Source organism: Chrysochloris asiatica, unplaced genomic scaffold (genome assembly GCF_000296735.1).
Source record: "Chrysochloris asiatica unplaced genomic scaffold, ChrAsi1.0 scaffold00383, whole genome shotgun sequence".
NCBI classification, from domain to species: Eukaryota; Metazoa; Chordata; class Mammalia; order Afrosoricida; family Chrysochloridae; genus Chrysochloris; species Chrysochloris asiatica.
In genome coordinates, this window is record NW_006408901.1 from 324,210 (window position 1) to 340,979 (window position 16,770).

At 40.8% G+C, this 16,770-nt stretch overlaps 1 protein-coding gene across 3 annotated transcripts; it reads left to right on the forward strand.

Annotated features, from left to right (window-relative positions):
• Window positions 1-7,396: 7,396 nt before the first annotated feature.
• On the forward strand, window positions 7,397-9,678 carry UBQLN2 (ubiquilin 2). 3 transcript variants are annotated; one of them, XM_006876496.1, is made up of 2 exons: window positions 7,397-8,982; window positions 9,319-9,678. In XM_006876496.1, the coding sequence occupies exons 1-2, from the start codon at window positions 7,630-7,632 to the stop codon at window positions 9,496-9,498; spliced, it is 1,533 nt and encodes a 510-aa protein (XP_006876558.1). In that variant the 5' UTR covers window positions 7,397-7,629; the 3' UTR covers window positions 9,499-9,678. The 3 variants fall into 3 exon arrangements, with proteins under 3 accessions (XP_006876558.1, XP_006876557.1, XP_006876556.1); XM_006876495.1 differs by having other exon boundaries at window positions 7,630-9,091; window positions 9,191-9,498; XM_006876494.1 differs by having other exon boundaries at window positions 7,630-9,595.
• The last annotated feature ends 7,092 nt before the right edge of the window (window positions 9,679-16,770 follow it).

Below are 16,770 nucleotides of genomic sequence, written 5' to 3' on the forward strand. Positions count from 1 at the left end.
TGTGAGGCTTGGAAATGTAAATAAAGGTGGACGTTTTGTAGCAAAAGGAGGGGACTGATTGACTTTGCAGTCCAGGAGGGGAGGTCCCTGGGACCATCAAGTGAGAAGAGCGGAGTGTGGGAACCTACCCAGAGAAACAGTGATGCCAAAGATAGAGGCAGAGAAGATGACAATGACGTAGAGAGATGGAGCGGCTGGGGATTCTAGACCCAGGGAGTTACAGGGGTTGTGTGCTGACAATCGGGGGGCAGGCTTGTTAGATGTACCCTTTGGTTGTTTGATGAGGCATGGAGGGGATTGTAATCATGGAAATGAAACGAAATATGATAGGATGAATGTAAAGCTAATGTTCTCCCATGTAAACTATCATATAATTCACAATAAAAGCTTAAAAAAAAAAGGATGGAAAAATATATGTCAAGTTAATGGCAATCAGAAAAAGAGTAGGTGTGGCAATATTAACTTCTGATAAAATTGACTTTGTGAGAAAAGCCATCATAAGAGACAAAGGAGAACATTGTCTCCTGTTTAAAGGGCCAATTTAACAAGAGGACATAATCATAGCAAATATCTATGCTCACAATGAAAGTGCCTCAAAATACATAAATCAAACTCTAACAGAACTGAATAAAGACATAGACAACTCTACAACAATAGTGGTGATGGTAGTGGTTTTGGCCACTGAGCCAGTTCTGACTCATAGGCACCCTGTATAGGGTTTATGAGACTGTAAATCATTAAGGGAGCAAAAATCCTTATCTTTCTCCCACAGATCAATTAGTACATTTGAACTGCTTTCCGTGTGGTTAGCAGCTCAGCTCATAGTCTACTATGATATCAGGGCTCCTTTACAATGATAGTTGTTGTTGTTACATGCTTTCGAGTCGGTTCTGACCCATAGCAACCCTGTATAGGGTTTCCGAGGAGCAGCTGGTGAGTTTGAACCACTTACCTTGTAGTTTAAATGAACTTTGCAGTCCAGCGTATTAATCCACAGTGCCGCACCAGATTGTTGTTAAGTGCCACGGAGTTGGTTCTTACCCATAGCAACCCTGAATAGGGTTTCCAAGGAGCGGCTGGTAAGTTTGAACCACTTACCTTGCAGTTTAAATGGACTTTGCAGTCCAGCGCATTCATCCATAGCGCCACACCAGGTTGTTGTTGTTCAGTGCCGTCGAGTCGGTTCCAACCCATAGCAACACTGACCTTGTGGTTCAAACTGACTTTGCAGTCCAGCACATTAACCCACAGTGCCACACCAGAAGTCCGCCCACATAGGCAATCTTAATACATCACTTTTGAAGAAAATGATAGCAACTCAAAGAGACAGAATAACTAAACAACTAAACAACAAAACTGTCGGGGACCTACCTCGACAAAGGGGTTCAGTTCACAAGGAGGAGATACCTGACGGTGGTAAAGATATATCAAGAATACACAGAAGGAGACAAAGAGAGAGACAATGAGGCACCCCAAAGCCAGGGTGGATACATCACTGGTGGGCAGGCTTGGAGTACAGGCATCGTGGCCTCTGCAGGCAGCAACTCACTGCCCTGCAATCTTTACTGCATGCCCTCCATCTTGTAATTCACTGCAATCTTTACTGCATGCCTTCCAACCCGTAATGCACTGCAATCTTTACTGCATGCCCTCCAACCTGTAATGCACACCTGGGGAGGCCCAGGCCTCTGTTTTATTTAGGGGAGGAGCTTCACACCAAGCTGGGAGGGACTTAGGCAAGGTACAGCTAGCATCAGTAATTTTCCAGACATTCAGGTAACTTTACATTGTACTTCGCTGGTTCGAATCCCAGGCCAGCAACTTGGATTCTCAGGCTCAATTAACATATCTATAGCCCCTGAGCTCAGTTGGGGGAAGGTGAGAGGTAAGGACAAAAGCTTGGGCGGAGTCCCGCTGTTTCAGCTTCCTGAGGGTCTGCAGGAGGACTCGAGATGCCCAGGTGAATGGGCTGCACCTGGAAAAGGATTAGGGAGGATGGGTTTTTTGTCTATAGAACAAAGAACCGAAAAGTACCTAAGATATTTTTAGTTAATCCTTTGGAGAAAGGCCTGACCTCTCGGCTTTAGGAAAATATCACATTTATCTGTGGATTATCAAGGGCTCCGTGTATTAAATTAATACATGTAACAGAAAAACAATTTGCCATTGACTGCCAAGTGGCTAGATCTGTTACACTCGGGCCTATAGGGCCTCGAACCTCTGACCAGTCTTACACGGTCCGCAACACAAAACCAACCAACCAGAACACTTAACAAAGCATTCAACTCAACAACAGTACAATATACATTTGTGTCCATTCATTCTCCAGAATAGACCATATGTTATGCCACAAAGCAAGCATCAATAAAATTAAAAAATATCAAATTACTGCAAAGCATCTTCTCAGACCACAAGGCTATAAAAACAGAAACCAGCATAGGAAGAAAATTATAGACTAGTGTCTCTCATAAGGAGTCCTGATGTGGCACTGTAGGATAAGCAGTGGACTATTAACTGCAAGGTTGGCAGTTCAAACCCACCAGCTACTCCTTAGAAATCCTATACAAGGTTCCTATGAGTTAGAACTGACAGGATGACATTTAGCAACAGTAACACAGTTGCAAAAATTCTCAACAAAACCCTGGTCATTAAAACCCCAAAACATAAAATAAAACAACAGAAACCACTAATACCAAGTGGGATTCATACCATGTATGCAAGGATGGTTCAACATTAGAAAAACTATCAACATAATCCATTGCATAAATAAAACAAAGGAAAATAACGTTTGATCGCATTGACTGACATAAAAAAGGCATTTGACAAAATTTGACACTCAGGCCTGATAAAAACAATCAACAAAATAAGAATAGAAGGAAAATTCCTCAACGCAACTAAGGGAATATATTCAAAATCAATCGCCAACATTACCCTCAGTGGAAAGAAAATGAAAACATTCTCCTTGTGAACAGTAAAATCACAAGGGTGCCCTTTTCAATATTGTGCTGGAAGTCTTACCCAGAGCAATAAGGCAAGAAAGGAAGTTAAAGGCATTCAATTGGCAAAGAAGTCAAACTCTCTGTATTTGCAGATGATATGATCCTATACATAGAAAATCCTAAAGAGTTAGCAACAAATTTGCTGGATCTCATTGAAAGATTCAGTAAAATAGCAGGATACAAGATCAACATACAAAAATAAGTCAGATTCAGATACAAGGATACAAGATTGATCTTGTATCCTGCCACTTTACTGAATCTTTCAATGAGATCCAGTGGCACTATAGGATCAGCACTGGACTGTGAACCACAAAATCGGCAGTTCAAACCCACCAGCTGCTCCTCAGAAACCTTATACAGGGTCGCTATGAGTCGGAACTGACTTGATAGCACTTAACAACAATAACAAATATAATCAATAGAGCTCTAAAAAGAAAATTAGGTAAACAATAGCAATTGTTTCTGTTTGTTGTTAAGTGCCATCAAGTCGATTCCAACTCATAGCAACCCCGTACAGAGTAATAAATCTCACCTTTAGAAACAAAAGACCTATGCAAAGTAAACTACAAAACACTACTACAAGAAACCAAAAGAGACCTACATAAATGGAAGAATATATCATGCATATGGATAAAAAGCCTTAACATTGTAAAAATGTCAATACTACCCAAAGTGAGCTACAGAAATTGTGCAATCCCAATTCAGATACCAAAATAATTCTTTAAAGAGATGGAAGAATTAGTCACCAAGTTTATACAGAGATAAGCAATGCATTACTAAAGAAAAGGAACAAAATAAGAGGCCTTTCACTTCCTGATCTCAAAACACAGCCACAGTATCAAAACAGCCTGGTACTGGTACAATGAAAGACAATGGAACAGAATTAAGAGCATTTACGAATCGGGCTGTGAACCGCAAGGTCAGCAGTTCGAAACTACCAGTGGTTCCGCGGGAGAAAGATGTGGCGTTCTGCTCCCGTAAAAATTTACAGCCTCGGAAACTCTGTGCAGGGTCGCTATGAGTCGGAACCGACTCCAAGGCACTTAACAACAACAATAACAATGGTCAGCTGATCTTTGACAAAGTAATAAAACACATTAAATGGAGAAGAGATAGCAAATACAGCTACCCATTTGTAGAAGAATGAAATACGACCCATATCTCTCACTCCATGCACAAAAACTAAAGATGGATCAAAGACTTAAATGTAAAACCTAGAACTATAAAGATCATCCATGAAAAAATAGAGAAGAAGTTAGGGGTTCTGATACATGCATAAGTACACTACCAAAAATAACTGAAAATAAATAGCAGAAGACAAAATAGATGACTGGAACCTCCTTAAAATTAGACACCTCTGGTTGTGTGCTGTAAGATTAGCACTGGACTGTGAACCATAAGATTGGCAGTTCAAGTCCACCAGCTGCTGTTTGGAAACTCTATACAAGATCATTATGAGTTGGAACTGACTTGATGGCACTTACCAATAACAACAGGATCAGCACTGAACTGTAAACCACAAGGTCGGCAGTTCAAACCCACCAGCTGCTCCTCAGAAACACTATACAGGGTCACTATAAGTTGGAACTGACTCAAAGGCACTTAACAACATGTGCATCAAAAGATTTCACTGAAAGAAGAAAAAGAGAATCCAGACTGGAAAAAAATTTGGGCAATGGCATTTCAGACAAGAGACTCATCTCTAAAATTTGTAGAAAACTTAAGCACCTCAACAACAAAAAGAAAAATAATCTAATTTAAAAATAAGCAGAGGGCATAAGCAAACACTTCTCAAAAGAAGATATTCAACCAACCAAAGGGTATACACTACAAGCCTCCCCCCGCCCCTCCCCCCCCACCATCAGCACACAGCCCCTCTCCCTCTCTGTGATGCATGGAGGGGATTATAACGATGGCAATGATAGGATGAACGTAAAACTAATGTTCTCCTATGTAAACTATCACATAATTCATAATAAAAAATTTTTTTTAAAAAAAAAGAAAGAAAAGTGGTAAATACTGTTTGTCAATATTTTGACAACATGGACATTTCATGACAAGCAAATGCTTCCATATAGAACTAGAATGATTTTCAACAATGTAAATTGGATCATTTTACTGACCTACTAACCATTCATTGACTTGTTGTTGTGTATAAAATAAAGTGCACAAATTCTGACCCATCGGTTCATTAAAAAAAAGAAAAAGAAGAAGATATTCAGGTGGCCAACAAACTTATGCATCAATGCTCATGATCATTAACCATTGTTGTTGTTTTTATTAAGGGCCGTTGTTGCTGTTGTTAAATACCATCAAGTCAGTTCTGTCTCAGCAACTCTGTATAGGGTTTCCGAGAAGCAGGTGGTGAGTTTGAACTGCTGACCGTGTGCTTATCCTACAGTGCCACACCAAGTATCATTGTAATAAACACCATTAACATTGTTGTTATGTGTCATGGAGTCCATTCCAACTCATAGCAACACCTTACAGGGTTTCAGAGACTTTAAATCTTACTCCTGCAAAGCTCCTGGCGGGCTGTCCAGTGTTTATCTATGGAGTCATCATTAACATTGTTGTTAAGTGCCTTCCAGTCAGTTCTGACTAATAATGACCCTATGGAAGGTTTCCAAGGAGCGGCTGGTGGGTTTGAACCTCCAACCTTGCTGTTAGCAGTGCTCATCCTACAGCACCACACCAGGATATTGTTTTTGTTATTAAGTGCCGTTGAGTAGATTCTGACTCATAGAGACCTTGTATAGGGTTTCCGAAGAGTGGCTGCTGAGTTTCAACCATCAACCTTGCAGTTCAAACAGACCTTGTAGTCCAGCGCATTAATCCACAACGTCACACCAGGACTCCACACCAGTTATTGTTGTTGAGTTCTGTCAAGTCAGTTCCGACTCATACGGACCTTGCATAGGGTTTCCAAGGAGTGGCTGGTGAGTTTGAACCACCAACCTTGCAGTTTAAACAAACCTTGCGGTCTAGCACATTATCCTGCAGTGCCACATCAGGACTCCACACCAAGCTATAGAAATACATAAAAAAGAAAGTGAAGATACTTTGGGATCTCCCTATAACTAATGTCTATTTCATACATATGATTAAAGATTCTTTATATCATATTGTTGTTGTTGTTGTTATGTGCTGTGGAGTCGATTCTGACTCATAGCGACCCTGTACAGGGTTTCTGAGGCTGTAAATCTTTACGGGAGCAGAAAGCCTCATCTTTCTCCTGTGGAGCAGCTGGTAGTTTTGAACGGCTGACCTTGAGGTTCGCAGCCCGATTCGTAACCACTACACTACCAGAGCTCCTTATATATCATATTAGCAATAAATTTTTTTAAAATGCATGTTTTACACTTTGTGTAAAAACACACTGATTATCTTTTTTAATATTAAATTTATACATATATATTTTTGCATTCTGGTAGCGTAGTGGTTACGAATCGGGCTGCGAACCGTAAGGTCAGCAGTTCGAAACTACCAGCTGCTCCACGGGAGAAAGATGAGGCTTTCTACTCCCGTAAAGATTTACACCCTCGGAAACCCTGTACAGGGTCGCTATGGGTCGGAACCGACTCGATGGCACTTAACAACAACAACAATATCCTATTATTTACTTAGTTGAGGTCCCTAGATGAGGCATTTCTAAATAAAGATGGGCACATCTACAATGTCGATCATACTCTTAAATAACTGTAAAGCGATTATAACAATTCACAGCATGAAAGTGCATTTTCTCATCTCTCTGGCAATGAACAGTAAGGTTTATGATTATTTTTCATACTTGCCAGCATAACAAACAATGAAATCTCGTTGTGTTAAATGTCAATTTCAATTACTGTAACTAAGTTTAATCATTCTGTTATGTGCCCATTGGCCATTTGTGCTTCTTTTGTAAAATGCTTACTCTTACCCAGTCTTCTCCCATTTCCCATTGTGAATGTTCCTCTTTTTCTGTTTGCTTTATCAGAGTTCTGTATTATTCATTTTTCGTCTTTTGCATAGGATCAGTTTGTTTCAGGCTTTCCCCCTTTTTACTGCCTTATAGATTTCCAATTTATATTCTCCCCTAGTCTTCTAATGTCACTTACTGAAGCTTGTGTCCTTCCCTCCCTTCTTCACTCCCTCCCTCCGTCTCTCTCCCATCCTGCCATTCTTTTCTCTTTCTCTTTCTCCTCCTTCTCTCCCACTCCGACCCTCTCTCTTCCTTTCCCGTTCGAAACAGAAGTTTTTAATTTTTAACTCGTCAAATCTCTCAATCTAGGCCTGGCGCCCTCAGCAAAGGGGGGCGGGAAGGCGGGAGCCGCGCTGGGGGAGGGGAATGGGCGGGGAGGAGCGGGCGGAGCGGCTTTGCAGGAGTAGCTGGGAGTGCTAGCGCGGTTGGATCACTGGGCGGCTGCGGAGGCTCAGATCCCTAAGCGTGGATAACTAGGCCCGAGGCCTACGTGGAGCCCTCTCACCACCGGTGGACGGGGAATCGCAGCCTTCATCTCAGAGGTACGGTGCTAAGTGCTCCCTACTCGCCTGGCCCAGCCTGCTGTGGCGGCGCCTCCTTCCTCCTTCCCTCGCTCCTCTTGCTCACCCGCCCGCGCCTTTCCTGCCTGCCTGCGTCACCGCGACCGCCATGGCTGAGAACGGAGAGAGCAGCGGTCCCCCGCACCCCTCTCGCGGCCCTGCTGCGGCCCCAGGCTCGGCCATTTCACAGGCCGAGCCCAAAATCATCAAAGTCACTGTGAAGACCCCCAAAGAGAAAGAGGAGTTCGCAGTGCCCGAGAATAGCTCAGTCCAACAGTTTAAGGAAGCGATTTCGAAACGCTTCAAATCCCAAACCGACCAGCTAGTGCTGATTTTTGCCGGAAAAATCTTAAAAGATCAAGATACTTTGATTCAGCACGGCATCCATGATGGACTGACTGTTCACCTTGTCATCAAAAGCCAGCACCGACCGCAGAGCCAGTCCACTCAGCCTAGCAATGCTGCGGGAACTAATACTACCACGGCATCGACTTTCAGGAGTAACTCCACACCGATTTCCACAAATAGCAACCCATTTGGGTTGGGGAGCCTGGGAGGACTTGCAAGTCTTAGCAGCCTGGGCTTGAGCTCGACCAACTTCTCTGAGCTACAGAGCCAGATGCAGCAACAGCTCATGTCCAGCCCTGAGATGATGATTCAAATCATGGAAAATCCCTTTGTTCAGAGCATGCTCTCGAATCCCGATCTGATGAGGCAACTTATAATGGCAAATCCACAGATGCAACAGTTGATTCAGAGAAACCCAGAAATTAGTCACCTGCTTAACAACCCAGATATAATGAGGCAGACCCTCGAAATTGCCAGGAATCCAGCCATGATGCAAGAAATGATGAGAAATCAAGACCTGGCTCTGAGCAATCTCGAAAGCATCCCAGGTGGCTACAATGCTCTAAGGCGCATGTACACTGACATTCAAGAACCTATGCTAAATGCTGCACAAGAGCAGTTTGGGGGTAATCCGTTTGCCTCAGTGGGGAGCAGTTCTTCCTCCGGAGAAGGTACACAGCCTTCCCGCACAGAAAATAGAGATCCCCTACCCAATCCATGGGCGCCACCACCGGCTACTCAGAGTTCTGCCACCACCAGTACCACCACAAGCAGTGGAAGTGGATCAGGCTCCAGTAATACTACTGGGAATACTATGGCTGCAGCCAATTATGTTGCCAGCGTCTTCAGTACCCCAGGCATGCAGAGCCTGCTGCAACAGATAACTGAAAACCCCCAGCTGATCCAGAATATGTTGTCTGCACCCTACATGAGAAGCATGATGCAGTCTCTGAGCCAGAATCCAGATCTGGCTGCACAGATGATGCTGAATAATCCACTGTTTGCTGCAAATCCTCAGCTGCAGGAACAGATGCGTCCACAACTCCCAGCTTTCCTGCAGCAGATGCAAAATCCAGACACACTATCAGCCATGTCAAACCCAAGAGCAATGCAAGCGTTAATGCAGATCCAACAGGGGCTACAGACATTAGCCACAGAAGCACCTGGCCTCATTCCAAGCTTCACTCCAGGTGTGGGGGTGGGGATGCTGGGAACAGCCATAGGCCCTGTAGGCCCAGTTACTCCCATAGGCCCCATAGGTCCTATAGTCCCTTTTACCCCTATTGGGCCAATTGGGCCCATAGGACCTACTGGCCCTGCAGGTCCCTCTGGCCCTGCTGGCTCCAGCGGTCACACCGGGTCTGCGGTGTCTAGCTCTGCACCCAGTGAAACCACGAGTCCAACATCAGAATCTGGACCCAATCAGCAGTTCATTCAGCAAATGGTGCAGGCTCTGGCTGGAGCAAATCCTCCGCAGCTGCCAAATCCAGAAGTCAGATTTCACCAACAACTGGAACAGCTCAACGCAATGGGGTTTTTAAACCGTGAAGCAAACTTGCAGGCCCTTATAGCAACAGGAGGCGACATCAATGCAGCCATTGAGAGGCTGCTGGGCTCTCAGCCATCTTAATTACATTTCTGTACCTTGGAAAAAAATGTATCTTATTTTTGATAATGGCTCTTAAATCTTTAAACACACACACCCATGCTTTACTATTCATTTTGATGCTTTTAAATTTGTCTAGTTATAAATCTAATATGATGTATTTTAAGATGGAGCCCCTTCCATTCCTTTCCCTCCCTTCCCTTCCTCTCCTTCACTCCTTTCCCCTTCCTTTCTTCCTTCGTTTTTTCCCCTTCTCTTGTGAATGGTGGGAATCAATGCTGTTTCACTCAAAAGTGCTGCATGCAAACACTTCTCTTTATTCTGCATTTAATGTGATTTTTGCAAACAGGTATCAACTTTAACAGTTGGGTGAACAAGTTTTGTCCTACAGATGTCCATTTTATTTGCATTTTAAACATTAGCCTATGATAGTAATTTAATGTAGAATGAAAGATATTAGAAGCAAATTATTTGAAAATCTAATTTGTGGTATAATATTGCTTATTGTGAGTTTGGCATGTAGTTTTTGCTGGCAAAATGCTGTAAGATTTATACCACTTACCATTTTTGCTATATTTGTACACAGTACAGAAAGCACAATTGAAACTGTGCATCTTTTAGATAAATTACAATCAACAGAGCAGAGTAAGTGTAACCCAAACAAGAAAGAATAAAATAAATATTTCAGAAACTAAGTATTTCTCCCAATTTTGTATAATCTTACAGCATCTTTAAACTTCTCAGTGAAAATGGTGGCTAGACAAGTTCAGTTAAAATGTACTAGAAATGTGTATCCTGGTTATCTGTAAGTATACATTTAATTGTACAGAAAACTTCAGTGTAACGCGTCAGCATTCACAGAGTGACTGTGTATGACCTTATTCTTTGTGCAACCTGAAGGATCAGTGTAGTAATGCCAGGAAAGCGCTTTTTACCTAAGGCTTTCTTTTTCAGCTTCTCTTCCTAAAGAGACCTTAATATGCATTTTGATATGTAATTGGAAATGTAACTTTCACTGAAAGTGTCATGTGATGTTTGAATTACTTTTAATTGCTATGTATAAAGAAAACTGTATCTTTTGACTTTATCAGTTATTTCTCTTGTGCACAGGGAAAAATGCATTAAAAATGATTAAAAAAAATAAAAAATAAATTAAAAATGGGTAAATCTTTTCCTTTTTGCTTCTGGCTTTAGGACCTTGTTTTGAAGGTTGCTGCCCCTTAAGATTATGTAAATCTTATCCTACTGTTTCACTAATTTATGGTTTTATTAACAAAAATTTTTGCCCATCTGAAATTATTGATGCTTCAAACCAAACTCTTAGCTGTAGAGTTGATTCCAAGTCATGGCAACCCTTTAGGACAGAGTAGAACTGCCCCATAGACTTTCCAAGGTTGTAATCTTTACAGAAGCACCTGTGGAGTGGCTATGAGTTCAAATTGTTAACCGCTCGGTTAGCAGCTGAGCATTTAACCACTGTGACACCAAGAATCCTGTTGTATAGAGTTAAGTATTATAATTTTTTTTTTTTACCCAAAGGATTAGTCTGTTACATCACCTTCCCCTTGAAATTTTATTTGTATATTTTAATATACTTTATATAAAGCATATGTATATACGTATATATATATATATATATATATATATATACTTTATTCTGTGTTTTATTTCCTATATTGTTGTTGTTAAATGCCATTGAGTTGGCTCTGACTCACTGCAACCCTGTATAGGGTTTCCAAGGAGCAGCTGGTGGGTTTGAACTGCAGTGCAGTGCTGATCCTACATACAGCTCCACAATATCACTGAACTATATATTGTAGCTTAACTATATCAGCCTATAGTTTTGTTAGACATATGTCTTCATACCTTAAGGCAACTCCTATTGATCACGTCCCCCCCCGCATTACTTTTCTGATGATCTTGATGTATTTATTTTAACAGATTAACTTTACAATTAATAGATGCCCCCTACCTGCAAAAAATTGAGAATTTGGTTGAGATTTTCAAAACATGATATGGTGAGAATTACAGTCTTTCTTTCCAGAATGGAAACACAATATGTTGTCTCCTTTAAAAAAAAAAAAAAAAATCACATAAAAATTAATGACCAGAAACCAGAAAAACATTAGAATTAATAAAGATCTGGGTCTTTTTCAGGAAGTAAACAAAAATAGATTAAAAAATGATAAACATTTGGCAAAGCAAATTAAAATTTCTGTTCTTTAAATGTTTGAAATAAATTTGCCTGCTAAGCTGCCTGGGCCAAACCTCAGAAAACATCCAGTTTCCCCTATGGTTATTGACTTATTGCTATCCTTTATGCCTCTGGTTGATTTTACTATTTTTCTATAAAATTTTGATTAAAAACTTTAAATTTATTATGGCAAGCTTTGTCTTTATGATTATCTCTAACACCCCTAACACCCCAAGATCTTACTGTTGTTAACTGCCATCAAGTCGGTTCCAACTCATAGCAACCCTGTATAGGGTTTCCAAGGAGCGGCTGGTGAGCTTGAACCACCGACCTTGCAGTTCAAACCGACTTTGCAATCCAGCGCATTAACCTGCGCTGGACACCTGGACTCCCCAGGATCATATAGTAATGAAATAATAAGTCACCATTTATTAGTGGTACGCCAAATGTTACTTGGTATATTTAAGGGGAAAAATGGTTATTTACTCAAATAATTTGGGAAACACTGGGTTAAAAATGTAAAGTACCCTCTCACTGTTTATTTGGTTGCATCCCCTCCCTAGGCCTACGCAGGATGACTGGATGATGTAAGTTCATATACTAAATGATCTAGCAGGGTGAAGTCGTAAGGAGGAAGGGAGGGCCAAGGGCAGCCCCTGCAAGAAGACTTTACCAATAGGCAGGTGTGCATGTTTGCTTTTTTGGTCTCTACTTCAGGTACATGGTATATGAACTTGTGTGTGTGGTTAGGGCAGTGGGGGTTGGCATGTGTTGTTATACAACATTAAGCCCTGCTGCTTCAGTAAAAAAGACTGTTAGCATCAGGTGGAGACCACCATACAGGATGAGGAATCACTTAAGGAGACACCTGCATTAAAATGTGGTTGAGCTTGCTCTCTGAGAAGGAGCAGTCTACTCCAAGTTCTGTTGATTTTCTTTATTAAGATAACAGCAAATGGACTGATTCCTGTCAGAACCTAGCCCAGGGATTGCGGTTAAGGTGTTAGGTGAGCCATTTAGCCTTACTTTCCTAAAGGGACTCAAATTCACATTTTTGACATTATCTCTAAATGTGATGATAACTCCAGCCACAGAGTCAGACTGACCTGATGGGAAAATGTTCATACAGCTTAAATGTAAAAATTTGGGGTTATATGGCAATTTTGATAACCCTAATTCTTAGGAGCAAGGATGGCAAGACTTCATCTATTGTACTTTGTACATATTATCAAGAGGAACCAGTCCCTGGAGAAAGACATCATGCTTGGCAAAGTAGAGGGTCAGTAAAAAAGATGAAGACCCTCAATGAAATGGATTGACGGTGGCTACAACAATGGACTAAAAAAACAATTGTGAGGATGAATCAGGACTGGTCAGTGTTTTCCTTCTGTTGTACACTATGAGGCAGAACCGGCTTGATTTTACCTAAAACAACAGCAATTTGATACTTTATTTAAAAAATACACTGGGATGCTTAAATAACATGTAACCTCTAGTAAGCGAAGTTCTCATTTAAATATTTTCCACTGTGCCACCCACCTCCAGTTCTTGCTGTTTTAAACTAGATAGTGTCAGTTCCTTTCTTCCAGGATTCTCTTGATTTGTCAGGATATCACAGAGCTTTCTTTTGGAAGGCAATTAATGGTATTCTTTAATCTGACCCCAACAATAACATGTCTTACAGAAAATTACTGAATATTGTGTTGCCTTCATTGCTTGTAGAGATTTCCCCCAATTTTGGTTTTCCTAGGACAAATTCTGTTGATTTGTGGGAGGAAGGGCAAAGATTGAAGACTTGTTAAGTTGCCATCTTTCCATACGCCTGTCAGAAGACTCAGGACAAAGCAATTTTTTTAAAACATGGGAAGTGTGATTGGGCAGATTGGACTGAAACTACCCCAAAGTGCAAGCTTCATCAGGTGGTTTATATACTTGCCTAGTTTAGACATTTTGTTGATAGATAAAAGCCTTAAAGCAACACATTCGAAAGTGTGGTTAAGCTACCCTTTGTTGATGTTATTAAGGACCTTTGAGTCGGCTCTGACTCATAATGACGCTGTGCACAGCAGAACGAAAACACTACCCGGTCCTCTGGCATCCTTAACGATTGTTACACTTGTGCCCATTGTTGCTGCCACTGTGTCAGTCCATCTCCTTAGAGGTCTTCCTGTTGATCTTCCACTTTACCAAGCATGGTGTCCTTCACCAGGGATTGGTCCCTCCTGATGACATGTCTGAAGTATGAGAGATGGAGTGTTACCATCGTGGCTATTAAGGAGCATTCTGGCTGTACTTCTACCAGAGATTACAGCTCTCTCTGTATTGAGATATCTGAATATAGATCTCGACTCTCAAAGACAGCACTTTCAAAATCCAATTTCAGACTTTTTGACCCAATGTAGAGTCCTGGTGTGGAGAAGCACTGGGTAAGCACCACAAGGTTGGTGGTCACTGTAAATTGGAACTGACTTGATAGCACTTAACAATAAATAAGGTAATTTCAGGACAGATTCTCATTAATAATTAAAAGGCTTGCTGATAAACATGAAAGAAAAAGGGTTATTCCACAGATTTCACTAGCTTGCCCTCTCAACTAATTTTTCTGCTACAATTGGATGACAGTAATAGGCAACAAGTATTCATTTTTGTGCTCAGTTTTCATGACAACCCTATGTTATTGTTAGGTGCCATTGAGTAGGTTGCAACTCATAGTGACCCTTTGTATAACAGAACGAAACGCTACCATGTCTTGTGCCACCCTTACAATTGTTTTAGCCCATTGCTGCAGAGACTCAATCCATCTCATTAAGAGTCTTCCTCTTTTTCACTGATCCTGTACTTGGCAAAGCATGACATCCTTTTATGTTGGATCATCTTTCTTTGGAAAGGGCACAAACATGGATATTTTCCAGTCAATTGGCCATATAGCTTTCTTCCAAATGTCTGGGACTAGATGAGCAAGTACCTGCAGTACTGTACTCATTTGTTGAAACATTTCTATTGATATTCTGTCAATTCTTGAAGCCTTTTCACCAGTGGCTTTAATACTGCTTGGACTTCTTCCTTCAGTACAATTGGTATTTGATCATATGCTACTTCCTGAAATGGTTGAATATTGATCACTTCTTTTTGGTACTATGACTCTGTGAACTCCTTCTTCTTGTTGTTTCCTGTGTCATTCAAAATTTCTCCTATAGAATCCTTCAATATTGCAACTCAAGAGTTAAAGTTTTTCTTCAGTTCTTTCAGTTTAACTCCAGATTTTTGCACATTTCATTATAATATTTTACTTTGTCTTCTCTATCCACCCTTTGAAATTGTCTGTGCAACTCTTTTACTTCATCACTTGTTCCTCTTGTTTTAACTATGCTACATTATCTTTTAGGGAGATGCAAAGAAAAACCTTCAGATATTACATCACCCCCACTATGACGGCTATGGTCAATAAAATGAAAATCGACAGTTTTGGTGAGGATGTGGAGAAAATGGAACCCTCATTCATGATTGGATCAAATGCAAAATGGTACAGGTATTCTGGAAAACAGTTTGGCAGATCCTCAAAAAGTTATGGTACATTAATCACATTTGTAGGTAGGTATATACCCAAAAGAACTAAAAGCAGGAATACAAACAGAAACCTGTACAACATGGTTCATTGAAGTACAATTCACAATAGTCAAACAATGAAAACCACTGAAATATCAATGAACAAAATAATAGATAATCAAACTAGGTAAATACTCCATTTCCAGCTATAAAAAGAAATGAAGTCCTGAAACATGCATCAACATAGATGAACCTTAAAAGATGCTGAGTGAAATAACTAAGTCACAAAAGGACAAATACTGTATTATCTCACTTCTATGAAATAAGCAAATAAATGTAAACAGTTTATTAGTGTTTACCAGTGGTGGTGGTGGTGGTTTGTTGTGGAGTCAGTTCCGACTCATAGTGCCCTTTCATAGGGTTTCTGAGGCTTTAAATCTTTATGAGAGCAGAAAGTGTCATCTTTCTCCCACGGAATGGCTGGTAGTCTCGAACTACTGACCATCAGGTAAGCAGCCCTACTTGTAATCACTTCACTACCAGAGCTCCTTCTGCTTACTAGTTGTGAGCGAAAATAGGAAAGGGAGAAGTTATTTGCTTAGGAACTGATTTAAAGGATTAAGAAAATTTTAAACAGACAGAAACAATCAGTGACCTAGAGGATGATGGTTGTTGTTATTACATGACATTGAGTTGGTTCCAACTCATGGTGACCCTATGCACAACAAAATGGGGCACTATCCAGTCCGATGCCTCCTCACAACCATTATGTTGGAGCCCACTGTTGCAGTCACCATCTCATTGGGAGTCTTCCACTGACCATCTACTTTACCGAGCATGATTTCCTTTTCCAGAGTTGGGCCCTCCTGATAACATATCCAAAGTATGTGAGGCAAAGTTTCACCATTCTCACTTCTAAAGAGCATTCTGATACTCTCTTTAACAGATGGTGCTGGCAGAACTGGAAAGCGATATGCAAAAGATTGAAACAAGACCTTTACCTCACACCTTATACAAATTCAACTCAACATGGATTAAAGACCTAAATGTGAATCCCAGAATTATGAAAGTCATCAATGAAAAAATTGGAACAATTGTGAGGGCTCTAATTCAGGACATACACAGACTACCAAACATTTTGAAAACTACACAAACAAAAGTAGACAAAATAGATGATTGCAACATACTAAAAATTAAAAACTTATATTCATCAAAAGATTAATAAAAGGGAACCCACAGAATGGGAAAAAATCTTTTGCAATGAAACATCCAACAACGGACTAATTTCTAAAATCTATAGGAAACTACAACACCTCTACAAGAAAAAGACTAATGACCCAATTAAAAAATGGGCACAGAACATGAACAGACACTTCATCAAGGAGGAGATCCACGCAGCCAACAAACATGTGAAGCAATGTTCACGATCACTAGCCATTGTCAAGTGCCGTTGAGTCAATTCCGACCCATAGCGACCCTGTACAGGGTTTCCAAGGGTGTAAATCTTTACAGGAGTAGAAAGCCTCATCTTTCTCCCGCAGAGCAGCTGGTAGTTT